Source organism: Apodemus sylvaticus, chromosome 6 (genome assembly GCF_947179515.1).
Source record: "Apodemus sylvaticus chromosome 6, mApoSyl1.1, whole genome shotgun sequence".
Classification (NCBI taxonomy): domain Eukaryota; kingdom Metazoa; phylum Chordata; class Mammalia; order Rodentia; family Muridae; genus Apodemus; species Apodemus sylvaticus.
The window spans coordinates 105,097,860-105,112,291 of NC_067477.1; the positions used below are offsets into that span (position 1 = coordinate 105,097,860).

Here is a 14,432-nt window from a genome sequence, read left to right on the forward strand (position 1 = left end):
AGTCTTGGTGTGTGTGGCTCTTTTGTTAGTATATTTACATTATTTGGGTTTCTTCTTAAAAGGTTACGGTTATATGTCTGTGTGCATGTGTGTATCTGTGTACTGTATGGTTTTGTGTGTGTGTGTGTGTGTGTGTGTGTGTGTTTGAGAGCGCCCAAAATAGCATAGAAGACATTGACAGAACCAAAATAAATGAATACTAAGTATCTCACTCTCATACTATGCCTTGTGAATAGTATTGCAGGGGTTTTTAGAGTTAAGCAATATGTCTGACTGATAATATGTACACATGACAGCTTCAAATTGACATTCTGTTACTTTTTCTGTTCCTGTGATAATCAAGAGATGTGGTCTGAAGCTATTAAAATACTGAAGGGGGAGTATGCTGTCCGAGCAATCAAGGAACACAAGATGGATCAAGCAATTATCTTCTGTAGAACTAAAATTGACTGTGATAACTTGGAGCAGTACTTTATGCAGCAAGGAGGAGGTAAATTTGTCCTCACTTATTTCTTCATTTCATAGATTATTATCCTCACGTTGATAAAAGCTAGAATGTGTGCACAGAGTTTAAAGCAGTGATGGCACGTTGTCTCTCCAATACTTTCCTATAGATATGCCCTGGGACAAACATGAGAGCTTCTTCCACAGTCATTAGCATGAAGCTGAATCACAGGATTCTAATGCCATAGATCTAGATTACTGATTAATGCTAAAATCTAAAGTGTAATGACTACAATATTAGAATGTGTATTTTCTAAGCTGGTAAATAGGAAAAGGGGGATAAGTGGAAAACCCTGAATAAAAGGAAGAAAGACGCCAGGCATTGTGGTACATGTCTGTAGTTTTAGCACGTAGGAGGCAGGGGTTGGACAATGATGAGGTTACTAAGTCACATTCCAAGTTTAGGTCAGCCTGAGCTGCGTAGGAGATAGGATCTCAACCTTCGAGCTGGGGACATAGCTCGGTAGTGGAACTTACCTGGTTATGAGTAAGACTCCTGCTTCAATTTCTAGTCCTAGAGGAAAAAATACATTTTAGGAATCACAGAATAAGATCAGTATTGTAACTGAAGTCTTCTTTTAAGGTCACATAGAGTATTAATCTAGATGAATGTTACATATATGCTGTTAAAAACAACATACCAAAAACCCAAGGAAGATCTTAAAAACCATTTGCTGATAGGCAAGATGAACATTCTATTATGTTAGTGATGATACTTCGAATTGTAATATTAAGATTAACACACATATAAACACATATGGTGAAATACTAATCTGAAGATCTATGAGGGATGAAGTAGACCTTAAACAAAAATATTAGTAGAAATAAAGGGGCACTACTGTGGTGAAGCTTAATGACCCAAACTGCAAATAAATAAACATTCCACACTAAAATTAACTTGACCCAAGGTCTATACAAGTCAATGAATTTCTGTACAAGTAGAATAGACATTAGAATTGAAATGGTATAGTTTCACATTAGATGTTTGTTTATGTTTAGATGACTTTGTTTCTTATCAAATATGGAAATATTCTTAATCAGTATAGAAATGCTTACTTTGTATTCAAAAATGAGACACCAAGTTTGGCAAGGCCATGGAACATACCTGAGTACTATTTGTTGTTGAGAATATTGAGCAGTAAAGCCATCTCAGTTGAAGGGCTAATACATTGTTTTATAAAGTAGGACAGTAAGCTGGGCATGGTGGGGCATGCCTCTAATCCCAGCTTCTTGGAAAGTCAATACAGAAGTTTGATAGAATTTAGAATTCTGTTAAAAGCAAATCAATATTAATGTTTTATGGAGTTTGTGTGTGTTAGGGGAGGTGTCTGTCTGTGTGAGGATGTATACACATGCCTGTGGAGGTCAGAGGTGTCTTCCGTATTACTTTCCTCTTTACTTTTTGAGACCCTCTCACAGAAGCTTGAGCTAATAGATTCATCTAGGCTTGCTGGCCAGTGAGGCCTACAGTCCACCTGTCAACCCCAACATTGGCAGAGCCGAATGCTGGGGTAAAGATGCCAGCACTGTGCCCAGCTTTTACGTGGGTGATGAGAATCTGAGCGCATATCTCTGTGTTTACATTTACTACCTGAGCTTTCTCCCCAGCCTCTCATAGAATTTATTTTAATGGAATTTTGCCTGTTTCAGAAAGTCTGTTGCCTTCATTTGTGCCAAATTGGTGTATAGATTTTTATAGACATGTGTTTTTTATATTTTTTGGTATAATGCATTCTAAGGTCAGATGTTAAATATGCTTTTCCCTAGGACCTGATAAAAAAGGACACCAATTCTCATGTGTATGTCTTCATGGTGACAGAAAGCCTCATGAGAGAAAGCAAAACTTGGAACGATTTAAGGTACAATGTGCCTAGTTACCTGCATTTCCTTATTATTTAAAGGGCTGATTATAGTGTTCCTTATGGGGTACAGATCTAAACAAAGAATTTTCACCTGAAGATGGCTGAGAAGCACCTTAAGAAATGCTCAACATCATTAGTCATTAGGGAAATGCAAATCAAAACAACCTTGAGAATTCACCTCACACCAGTCAGAATGGCTAAGGGTTAAAAACTCAAGAGACAGCAGGTATTGGCGAGGATGTAGAGAAAGAGGAACACTCCTCCACTGCTGGTGGAATTGCAAGCTGGTACAACCACTTTGGAAATCAGTCTGGTATTTCCTCAGAAAACTGGGCATGACCCTTCTGGAGGACCCTGCTGTACCTCTCCTGGGCATATACCCAGAGGATTCCCCTGCATGCAATAAGGGCACATGCTCCACTATGTTCATAGCAGCCTTATTTATAATAGCCAGAAGCTGGAAAGAACCTAGATGTTCCTCAATGGAGGAATGGATATAGAAAATGTGGTATATTTACACTACTCTGCAATTAAAAACAATGAATTCATGAAATTTTTAGTTCTAAATGGTTGGAACTGGAAAATGTCATCCTAAGTGAGGTAACCCAATCACAAAAGAATACACATGGAATGCAATCACTGGTAAGTGGATATTAATTAGCCCAGAAGCTCTGAATACCCCAGACACAATTTGCATATCAAATGATTCCCAAGAAGAAGGAAGGAGAGGTCCCTGGTCCTGGAAAGACTTGATCCAGCATTGTAGGGGATTGCTAGGACAGAGAAGTGGGAGGGGATTGATTGGGGAAAGGGCAGAGGGAAGAGGGCTTATGGGACATATGGGGAGGGGGGAACCAGGAAAGGGGAAAACATATGGAATGTAGACAAAGAATTTAGAAAGAAAAAAAAAAAAAGAAAGCTGCCACTGAACTGGGGCTGAATCTGGTTTTGGTTAATGGTTTTATCAGTAGTTTTTTAAATAAACATTTTAAATAGAATTTTCAAATTAAAAAAATAGCATTAAAACAGTTCTTGTCCTAGAGACTTAAAGCATTTTACAGTTATCCATACATTGTGGCAGGAATTAGTCGTCTTTGACAGTCAGATAACAAATTTCATGTACCCTGTCAGGAAGTCCACTGCTCCCTCGTAATATGCTCAATAAAGTATTCTTTTCCTGACTGACTGACTGACTGACTGACTGACTGACTGACATATATACGTACGTACGTACATACATACATACATACATACATTCATACATACATACATAGTCTTGTCAGGTAGACACCTTTTAGAAATGTGAGATTAGGTAAACCGTGTCTGTGAATCTTACTGGAAAGTGCACAAATACTTGTAGAGATTTACTGTGTTATGCAGTGGAGATGATCGTTAGAGTGTGGTAGTGTAGAAGCCAATGTGCCTGGTTCTGTGGTTGTTTGGCGTGCACCCTTCCAGGTGCTTGCATTCACAGGCCTTCCGAGCCCTTGGTGTGTGTAGCAGGCCTCAGCCATTTAGAATTAGCAACAGTAGTTTTTTTCCCACCAACATTCCAGAGTGTTTAATGCTGTGTATGGGTGGTTTTTTTTCATATGGAAAAAAGTGGGACATGTCAGACTTATATTAGTGTATGCTTCCATCACTAATGTTCTCTGATTTCATTTCACCCAGTCCACTGCCATTTGTCCTGGGTATTACACTAGACCTAGAGTCAGTATGCATCTCTCACCTCCAAATCTTAACTTTTTTCTGTACAAAGGCATCCAAAGGGCTAATTTGTATTTCCTTCGTAAGCTCTAGGGGTTTATTTCCTACTGCCACCGCCACCGCCGCCTCTTCCTCCTCCTCTTTTTTTTTTTTTTTTAATGCTTATGGGTGTGTTACCTGTGCTGTGTATGTTCAGTGCCCACAAAAGTCAGAAGAGGATGTTGAGTCCTCTAGAACTGACATTACCGATTGTTAGTGCTAAATAGGTGTTGGGTGTGGAACCCAGATCCTCTGGAAGAACAGTCAGTGCTCTTAACCACTCCCATGGGAAATGAACCATCTCCCCATTCCCTAGGTTTATTTTAGTATAAGAATAAAGACAATACCTATGTTTCTGTCTTCTGTTCTATTATATATTTTTGGTGTTCCAAAGATATTTCTAAAGACTAAAGATAAAGCCTGAGTTTAGCAGTGCTTTAATACACTTATATAAGAAAAACGGTACAGCCATTAATAGCATATCTCAGCAGATCATAGAGTAAAACTTCAGGATTTGGTCCAGTAGATTATTATGTCCAAATAGATAATCAGAAAGTACCATTTAACTTTCTTAGTGGAGTGTTTGTTTTCATGTTTTATGCATTTACTGACAGACACCTGCTTGTCTTGGTTCTCTTAGAAAGGAGACGTAAGATTCTTGATTTGCACAGATGTAGCTGCTAGAGGAATTGATATCCATGGTGTTCCTTACGGTAAGAAGAAATCTTCTACTTAATACGATAACCTTACAAACAAATGACAGCTGTTAACCATTGTCTTCATTTGCAGTTATAAATGTCACCCTGCCTGATGAAAAGCAGAATTATGTGCACCGCATTGGCAGAGTGGGGCGAGCTGAAAGGTACTGCTCAGTTCTTCCCCCTTTGAGCGTCTGTGTTTCAGAAATAAGGTCTAATGCAGGCTTTGAAATCTTTCAGGATGGGCCTGGCTATTTCCCTGGTGGCAACAGAGAAAGAAAAGGTAATCTTCACAGTCTCTATTAGAGTCATTGTGAGTTACATTTTGATATGGAAGTAAAAGCAATTTGATTTCCCCATTGAAATTGGAATCAGTCACAAATGGAAGGGAACATTTTATAGGATTTCTTCCTTCTGTATGGATTGAATAGGCAAATAATAGCATGTGGTTTACAAAGAAAGGAACAAAATATCAATATTCCTAATAGCCCTAATATAGTTTTTTCAACAAAAAACTATTTAAATATTTAGGGGATGATGGAGGTTTTTTTTTAAATATATAATTATGGTTTGTAGAAAAACTTTCATAAGACCTATGCATTTTTTTTCTCAAATTTATGTGTATAATTTCCCTATGTGCTTATTTTTCTTTGGATTTAAACAGACTTTTAAATTACTAATTTTGATAAAACATTCTCTAAAATTTATCCCCTCTCCACGCCTACCTTTTTGTAGTCCAGGCTGGCATCAAACTTGACCCCCCTTGCCTTAGCCTGAGTGCTGAGTTTACAGGTATGCACCACCACACCTGACTGCTTGTGCCTCTTTGAACGTCAGGCTATGGTGTCAGTTTATGGGTTTGTTTAGTTTGAGAATTTCTTTCTTTAACTCACATCCTTTTGTATTATTTCTGGAATAACCCAGATCTATGCCGTGAGCCACTGAGTAATAGCTGTTTGATAAAATGCATAATCTTTTTTTCTAGTGTTTTAAGGAGATAAAATGTTAAAAAAAAATGCAGAGTGCAGTATTTAATTTCTGTCTCTCTACATGGTCGTGTTTCTTTTCCCTTTAATGCAGGTTTGGTATCATGTGTGTAGCAACCGTGGGAAGGGATGCTATAACACTCGACTCAAGGAAGATGGCGGCTGTACTATCTGGTATAATGAAATGCAGGTGAGACTTTGCCAATACACCTAGAGAATTTATTGAAATTAATAAACAGACTTCATTCATCTAGAAAAGTTACATCTCTACTTTCATCTATTTGTCAGTGATGAGAGAAGGGTAGTTAATTGGCTAACAATTCTGTCTGTAAGTTGTGACTTAGGAGGCACCCCCAGGGATCTAGCTTCCATTTATATCAAGCATCCAGCTTGCCTAGTTTTATTTAATGCTATTACAGTGAAACTCTCATCAAAGTGAAATTTTTATCTAAAATATTTTAATTTTCTCACTCTTTTTAGCTACTTTCTGAAATAGAAGAACACCTGAACTGTACCATTTCCCAGGTTGAGCCAGATATAAAGGTTCCAGTGGATGAGTTTGATGGGAAAGTCACATATGGTCAGAAAAGGGCTGCAGGCGGTAAGCTTTCAGATGTTGTGCTGGCTCCCTCCCTCCCCAGACTGCATCCGGGCTTCTGTATCCCAGACTAGCTCAGACCTGAGATCCTCCTGCCTCAGCCTTCTAAGTGCTGCGATTATACGCATCCCCCAGCACACATAGCTAAATTTGCCTCTTTGAATGTCAGTTTATGGAGACCATGATTTTGTTTCAGTATGCTAACAGTATATTATTAGCATATTAATTATTCTCTACTAATTGCTCTCCAGTGCTTTATTATTATTTGACTTCCAGCATTTTATTGTGTGATCTCTGTGTGAATGAGGGGCAGCAAATTAGCTGATTGTCTTGAAGTATTCATATTAAGAGTACTTGAACTTTTAAAGAATTATTAGGAAATGAGTATTATAGGTGATTTTTGAACAGAGTCAGAAGCCTGTGAGTGGCAGCCTCGGTTAGTGTTCCCTTTGCCCGGCGTGCTTCTGAATGCCTTTGGTTAGGGTACACTAAGGGGTGGGAGTTGTGAGCATCGAGGCAACTAGGACTGAAGCTTGATTACTGATTGATATTGAAATCCTTGATTTAAAAGATTAAAGCTAAATGTTCTGGAGATAACTTGTCTGGTCATAAGTTTTTATTGCTAGAAACAGAACTTGAAATGGTAGACTTGAGCAGACAGCTTCCTGACAAGTGCCGCAAGCGTGCCACTTATATTGCTCCCGGTTTGGATTTTCGTGCAGGTGGAAGCTATAAAGGCCATGTGGATATCCTGGCACCTACCGTTCAAGAGTTGGCTGCCCTTGAAAAGGAAGCACAGACATCTTTCCTCCACCTTGGCTACCTTCCCAACCAGCTGTTCAGAACCTTCTGATTGCATGTAGACGAAGTAGGATTGGAGTCATAAAGTCTGTAGTCTTAACTCTAACCCAGCAGTGCTGCTTCAGAGCAGCAGTATTTATAGGACCTGAGCTATTACTGCTAACTCTCATGTCAGGAAACACAGATCTTAGGAATTCTTCATAAAATGGCTGCCTAAGGAAAATAAATTTGACAACTATATTTTCATGAAGGCTTGTGTCTTCTTTTAAAGTTATATTTGTTTTTTTTTTCTTTTAAGAACACTGTGGGGTTGTGAAATACAGTTTATAGATGTACAAATGTGACCCAGAACCCATATGAAACCCAGATTGAATATCCTTTGAGTGAAGTTTTCCACAGGAATGATGCTAGGTTGGAGTGATTTTCAGACGTTTCAGGCTGTCTAGGTACATTGTGAAGCTGGAGGAGAGCTGTAAAACAAAAGCCAAGGACCCCAGGGTGAGGGGATTTTTGACTAATTTGGGAACTAAGAGGGTGCTTGGAAATTCAATATGGATTGATGACTAATGCTGGTGACAGTGAAGAAGTCTCTGAAACTTTTTTCAAGAACCTTTCTTTGCTGTTGATTTACAAAAGGACAAAATGACTTTGCTGTGTCTCTGTATTCTAAAATCAGTTAATTTCTTTCCTTTGATTAAAATACCTCAAGGAGAAATTTCAAGACATACAATTGAATTGCTCTTTCATGCCTTTGGACTCCTAGGTGAGGAAGTAGTTTTAGGGGTATATGTGTTCCCTACCTAGAGATTCCCCAGAGTAATGAGAGTATCCAGCCAAATCTCAAGAGAGACTCTTTGTAGAAACAGATGCACACTAATGGAGCGCCACCGCTGATGCTTCCCGCCCAGAGTTTTCTACAGAGTGACTTGACAGTGCCAGTTGTTAACTTCTAGACCAGTTTCTTTAGAGATGTCCTAGAACTGCTGTCACATCTCATGGCCATATGAGGACTGCTCTTTGCAGGTAAAAATGGATGCTTGCATGCACAGTAGCAGATGCAGCACTGAAGTTCAGTGCTGACTTAGTATTGGTTATACGCTAAGAGCCAAAAGAAGCCACCTGATCCTCTTGTTACAGGCTTGTTTTGTAGGAGTGAGAACTGGACTCAGTGAGCCACTGGGTGATAGGGCTGCAAACAGAACTGGAATCCCTTGGTTTCGTTGTTTGCTCTCTGAACCGTTGAGCCCAATAGTGACCGGGCAGCTAAGAGCAATGCTGATTTGAGCTGAGAGACAGCTGAGAAGTGGTTCAGGTTGTAGGAGAAAGCTTCATGTAAACAGACCCAAGGTTGGGGTTCGGGGGATTTACATGTGTGGAGTGTGCAGTTTGGAGACCCGGCCCGACCTGATGTCTCTTTTTTTCTGCCTCCCCACTGATGCTCTCCAGGGTTTGCGCCAGTGGTAAGCCTGTAAGCCATTCATTAAACCTGCTTGCCATTGGTGACTGAGCCTGAGAAATGCTACTGCATCCTTTTCCCTTTTAAAAATAGGAACTCCTGAGTCTTTCTAGGGTCTCCTTCCCAGCATCCCATCAGTGGAGTGTGAGTAAGAATGGCTCTCACTTCAGTGCCTCCTTCTGTCCTTCCCCTCACTCAGCCTGGACCATGGGCACAGTACTAGTGAGCCAGTAGATACAATCAGTTTAGTGTGATGCTTGGGAAATGGCAGAAAGACCTGATAAGGGACCCGGCTGACCCTAGGAAATAGCTACCCACTCTCTGAATTGTCTGGTACTGTAACTGGATCTTATCTGAGCTGCTGCATGGTCAGATCTTGTCACAGAACTTTGGCGTCTGCCTCAGAGCACTAACTAGAGGCCCCAACAAGGCCAGAACACGTTAACTATTAACTTGTACATGGTAGTGTTTCTGACTCAGCGTCCTTATTGTCCCTTGTTTTTTAAATTCTACAGGAACTGAAATGCTGCTCCCAGGTCTAGGTCATTCTTCTCTCTAAACAAATGGCGGTGGCTTACTCCACTTAAGTGTGCGATGGGTGTGGCCTTAGCCACTGGCTTTGGGCTTGGTTTGTGAGGGTCATTGCTGCATAATGACTGGGGTGGTTTTGTGCTGGGGGAATTGGGATGTATTTTCACTCTTTTGTTTGTTTGTTTTTTAAGTCAGGGTTTCTCTGTGTAGCCCTGGCTGTCCTGGAACTCACTCTGTAGACCAGGTTGACCTCGAACTCAGAAATCCACCTGCCTCTGCCTCCTGAGTGCTGGGATTAGAGGCGTGCGCCACCACCGCCTAGCTCTTAAGCTTGTGACCACCCATTGAGGCATGGTGATGATTTATGTCCCTCCCCCCCCCCCCCCCATGCTGATGAGCACTGAGGGGAACTTGAAAGCTTGTGAGCTTCTCGGTGGCCTGGATGGAATCTGCAGGAGCCAGCCTTTCAGGACATTGTAGGGCAAGGTCACTAGCTTCTCTGAGCTGGGGTTCCTTTATGAAAGAAAAAAAATGCATTATTCAGCAGCCTAGCAGGTGTTCTGCAGAAGTCCTTGTATTATGTACAGTGCTGCAGTGTGTACCTTCTTAGAACATTGTCTTAAACACTGAATTCAAGACCATGAACACTGGATATTTTTCAGGACTGCCAGTGCCAGATTTCTTTCTGAAAGGGTGTTGGTTGACATTCACGTTAACAACCCAGGAAGAGTCCTGTGGAATATATTTTATGAACTAAAATAGAACTTGTTGTACCTAAACTGTGCTGTGTGTTTATAGAGTAGATCAATGCTAGTGAGAAGTAGGCAGCAGGCACTTCCCCTTTGACTCTGCCCTGCTCCCTCTGTGGCTGTCCCCACCCCCTCCCACCCACCCAAGCCCTGCCGCCATAAATAAATATAGACTAAGAGCTAAGCTTGAAGTCAGTCTTTCTTTCTTTCTTTCTTTCTTTCTTTCTTTCTTTCTTTCTTTCTTTCTCTTTCTTTTCTTTTCTTTTCTTTCTTTCTTTCTTTTCCTTTTCAAGGTAGAACTATGTGGTAATGACTCAGTCTGCCCAGATTTAAAAAGAAAGAAAAGAATTGGTTCCTGGCCAATTCAAAATGGGCAAAACCATTTAGTCACATTCCTTACCTTATTTTAACTTACAGAGAAGCTATGTGCTTCATTGCTATTTGAATGAGATACATGAACTGGAAAAAAAAAAAAAGTAGGTAAATACACAAGGAAACCAGAGTAGATTTCCTTACAGCAATCTTATCATTTGACTAGATAATGGCATTTTCCAAAGTACTAGTAACAGTCCTAAAGTGAACTATTTTTGTGGAAGTGGAAGAGGGACTATTGGAACAAAAATTTATGGTACAGGAAGGAAAGGGAGGGATACTATTTTGCTATTGTGGGGGATACCTTTCAAGGGAAGAAGAGATGAGGGAACTAAAGGAGGTTCCTTCAGGGGGGAGGAGGGCATAGGATTTATAGGGTTCTCAGGGTGGAGGGGAGATAGGGCACTATAGGGGGTTGGTTCCTTTGGGGGAGGAAAAGATGGAGAATTTTGCTGTCAGTTTCTGTTCAGGTGCTTTAGATTCATTTAAAATCCTTTAAAGCTTTAGTTACTTTGATTCTGATATTCCACTTCTGGTTAAACTATTGAGAGAAATCTGGAAGACTTTGGAATCTAGGAGGTCTGCATCTGAACCCAATAATAGTCACAGACTTCTCTTAGCCTGTTGGCATCCGAGTCTGTTAGTTCAAGGGCAGGACCCGGAATATCTACACTTTAGCCAACTGAGATGGCCAGGGTTACCATTGGAGAAACACAGAAGTAGCTCTCAGGGCTTTCATTCTCAGGGCAGATTTTACCCTAAGATGACTCAAAGCGTGTGACAGCCAGATTCCTTAAATGAAATGCAGGGTCTGTACCTGGCCTCCAGGAGCTCTGCTCCGGGTGGAGTAGACCTTGGGTGTCCAGGTGACATTAGCAAGCTGCTTTAAGTGGAGCCTGATTCATCCCTATGGGTGCATGCGTGTACATGAGTGTGTGTATGTGCACTCAGGGTTTTGTAGAGAATGTGGGATAGAAAACTCATTAGAAGAGGAGAGAGACTACTATTTGGATGTTGGAGTAGTGATGTCCATCACGAGTTTGGCTTTTCCTTTCCCACTTATTGTGACTTCCTGGATGCTCTCAAATGTTAGCTACATAAAGTATGACTGGATATAAAGGGGAAAATTCTGTGTTTAGACAGAGTGGTACTGGAGTGGTAGGAACCGGTTCGGATCCTGTACTGGGAGGGAAAGAAAGCTCCATAGAAGCCATTTAATGTTCGTGGCATGGCACACTCAGCTGCAGCCAGACTTATAAGAGCTCGCTAAAGAACCCTGACGTGCGTGAGCGAGAACCAGCTTACAGTCTCAGACTACAGTTCGGGATATTTTGTTTGGCACTTAAAAGCCAGGCAATTTGGAGAAATTGGATCATATCCGTATCATTACATATTGTTTACTTAAAATATTGGTATTAGTGCTGTAGGCTGTAATAACAAATCTTGTAATGTGTGTCCATCCATAAATTGTTACTCGTTTTCCCACTGCTATTGGCTCACAACCCAGCACCAGGCAAACACTGCAGAATAAAACCCATGTGATCATGGAGGCTACGGAGTCAGGCTTTGTGGGTTGGTGGCTCGGTTCCCAGTTGGGTACACTAGGTGGTGCTAGTGTCACGCTGTGAATACCCACAAAGGTCCGAACACATGTGCTGGTGTATTTTTACCACTTGGGGTCACTTAAGGATTACCTGACTTGCCTCTTTCCCATCGAAGCAAATTCACAGATTCCAAGGAATTATTTCTCCATTACATTTGTCAGAGGCTGTGGTCTTTTTTTTTTTTTTCCTAACCTAGATCTTGAAGGCCAAGAAGTGTGAATTGGGATTTTTTTTTCCCTCAATGAATTGGCCCCACATGGTTAGTGCCTGGGTGGTTCCTCCTGTCACAGTATGGTGGACCACCCCCCACCCCAGCCTTCTCTTGGGCCCACCATTGGAGACTTCTCTGTATAAAGAATTTCCACACATGTCAGGACCGTCCTTATGCTAATTGCTGTGCTCATTATCATCTCCAGAACTTGGAGTGCTTTTTCTCAGTCATTTGATTCTGCCTGTCTCTGAAAGGCCCCTCAAATGAAGCAAGGTAGGTATCACATTAACTAATTGCTGACACCCACCGGCTTTCCTGCCTCCTAGGCAACTGATCCTAGGAATTACACCGCTGCCTCTAGAGCATGCTAGAAATTTGTGGAATGGCCCTAGTGGACTTGCCTGCCTGTGGGTGGGTATGGGTGAGGACAAGGGCAGGATGTGTGGGCTCGCACTGCACAATGAGCCCAGTCACTTCATACAGCAGCTCATGAAGACTTACTTGAACACTCAAAACACTGATGGTCTTTCAGAATCTCCCTTCTCAGCAAGCGACTTCTATTTTTCATCCTTCCTTTTGTCCTTCCTATCTTTTTTTTTTTAAACTTTCCTTGATGTGCATATTTTATGTGCCTGGTACCTAGGGAGCTCTCAAGATGATATTGTATCTCCTGGAACCGGAGTTATAAACTACTTGAGCCAACATATGGGTGTTGAACCAAGCCCAGGTCCTTTGTAAGAGCAACAAATGCTTTTGTGTGCTGAGCCATCTCGCCAGCTACTGTACCTTCTGCTGTCAAAGAGTAGCTTCTTAGGTTCTGGAAGCAGGAGAACTGAGTGACCAACTCAAGAGCATCCTCTGCTGGGGCCATGTAAATGACAGGTATTCATTTGACTTCTACCCCTGAGTGCACACAGTTAAACATACATTCAATGTTGTATGGTTTACCAATCTGTGTCACACCCATTCAAGACAATGAGATAGGTCTCTATTAATTAAATCCAAACTAAGATGGAAACTTAAAGTCCTTTATTTCCCAACCTTCCTCCTTAAATCTTCTCAGTTATACCAGTTTCCGGGTCTTCTCACCCTCCCTTTACCCCCCATGTAAAAATATAAGGTGATATTTATCGGTCTATACTGTGAACTTGGCATCATTCTAAGTACCCATCTTGCTTCAGTCCTAACGACCTAGGAGCTAGGTTACCTTCACATTTCCTTTCTGAAGATGAGGAAGCTTGTGCCCCAAGAGGATGACATGGCTGGAAAGTAATGGCACTAGGACTGCCTTTATTCTTGTACTGCTGGAAAATCTTCCCACCTTCTTGACTGTCAAGGTCTTACCCAGTGTCAGGGCTCTGAGTCATCCTACCCACCCCCTTGACTGAAAAGTCTGCTCTGAACTGCCACCCGAAGCCAGATAGTTTGGATTCTAACTCATGTAAGAGCCAGTGCTATCCTGTTGGCAGGTAAGGTGGTCTTCCCTGCGGTGTCCCTCCAGGAACAGCTCATCCCTCTGTCTCCCCAACACATTATAAATTTAGCTCTAAAGTCTCTAAAACTGTCACACATCTATTCCATGTGGATCAAGGTGCTTCTAGTGCAGTGGTTCTCAACCTGTGGGGTCCCTAAAGGGACTGTATATTCAGATATTTATATTATGATTCATTGACAGCAACATTACAGTTCTGAAGTAAGAATGAAATAATTTTATTGCTGGGGGTCACCACAACGTTAGGAACTATATTAAAAGGTTGCAACATCAGGAAAGCTAAGAACCACTGCTCTAATGAGAGGCTTCTGAACTACACTTCCTCTTCTCCCTCTACAGTGTGCAGACATCCTCACATCATGGGGTGTTTTCCAACTGACAGGACTATTGTGCTTAGATGATGGAGACCTCCAACAGAAAAACACCAAGAGACTTTTTACTCCAAGTAGGAAACAATATCCCATAGGGTGATAACCCCAACAGAATGGGAGAATAGATCACTTTCAGTAGGAAAATGCAGCCTTTTTAGCTTTCTCAAAAAATCCTTTGACCAAAGTCTGAGCATGATTCTGAGCATACGGGCCCCAAGTTCCAATTTTCTATGGCTGAGATTTCACTGGTACGATGGACGACAACTCGCAAAGAAACATGTGAATTCATCATGGCTATTTTTGCGGCACTGGAGTTGGCACACTTCCAAGTTGAGAACTTTCTGCTCTAGCAGCGCTCTCTCGGTTATTTGAGGCTGGATGACTCATTTAGTGTAACATCCTCTTGTTTTCCTCCTTTTCCTCCCCTGGGCCCCTCCCACCTAAGAGGGCT

At 41.4% G+C, this 14,432-nt stretch overlaps 1 protein-coding gene across 1 annotated transcript in view; it reads left to right on the forward strand.

The window, feature by feature from the left end:
• Window positions 1-7,445, forward strand: part of Ddx1 (DEAD-box helicase 1) — a 28,757-nt gene extending 21,312 nt beyond the window's left edge. The window contains exons 19-26 of the mRNA XM_052186095.1: window positions 344-490; window positions 2,272-2,363; window positions 4,753-4,825; window positions 4,902-4,974; window positions 5,051-5,093; window positions 5,891-5,986; window positions 6,277-6,397; window positions 7,117-7,445. Of these exons, the coding sequence (XP_052042055.1) occupies window positions 344-490; window positions 2,272-2,363; window positions 4,753-4,825; window positions 4,902-4,974; window positions 5,051-5,093; window positions 5,891-5,986; window positions 6,277-6,397; window positions 7,117-7,247 (776 nt within the window). The 3' untranslated portion in view covers window positions 7,248-7,445. The remainder of the gene's footprint in view (window positions 1-343; window positions 491-2,271; window positions 2,364-4,752; window positions 4,826-4,901; window positions 4,975-5,050; window positions 5,094-5,890; window positions 5,987-6,276; window positions 6,398-7,116) is intronic.
• The last annotated feature ends 6,987 nt before the right edge of the window (window positions 7,446-14,432 follow it).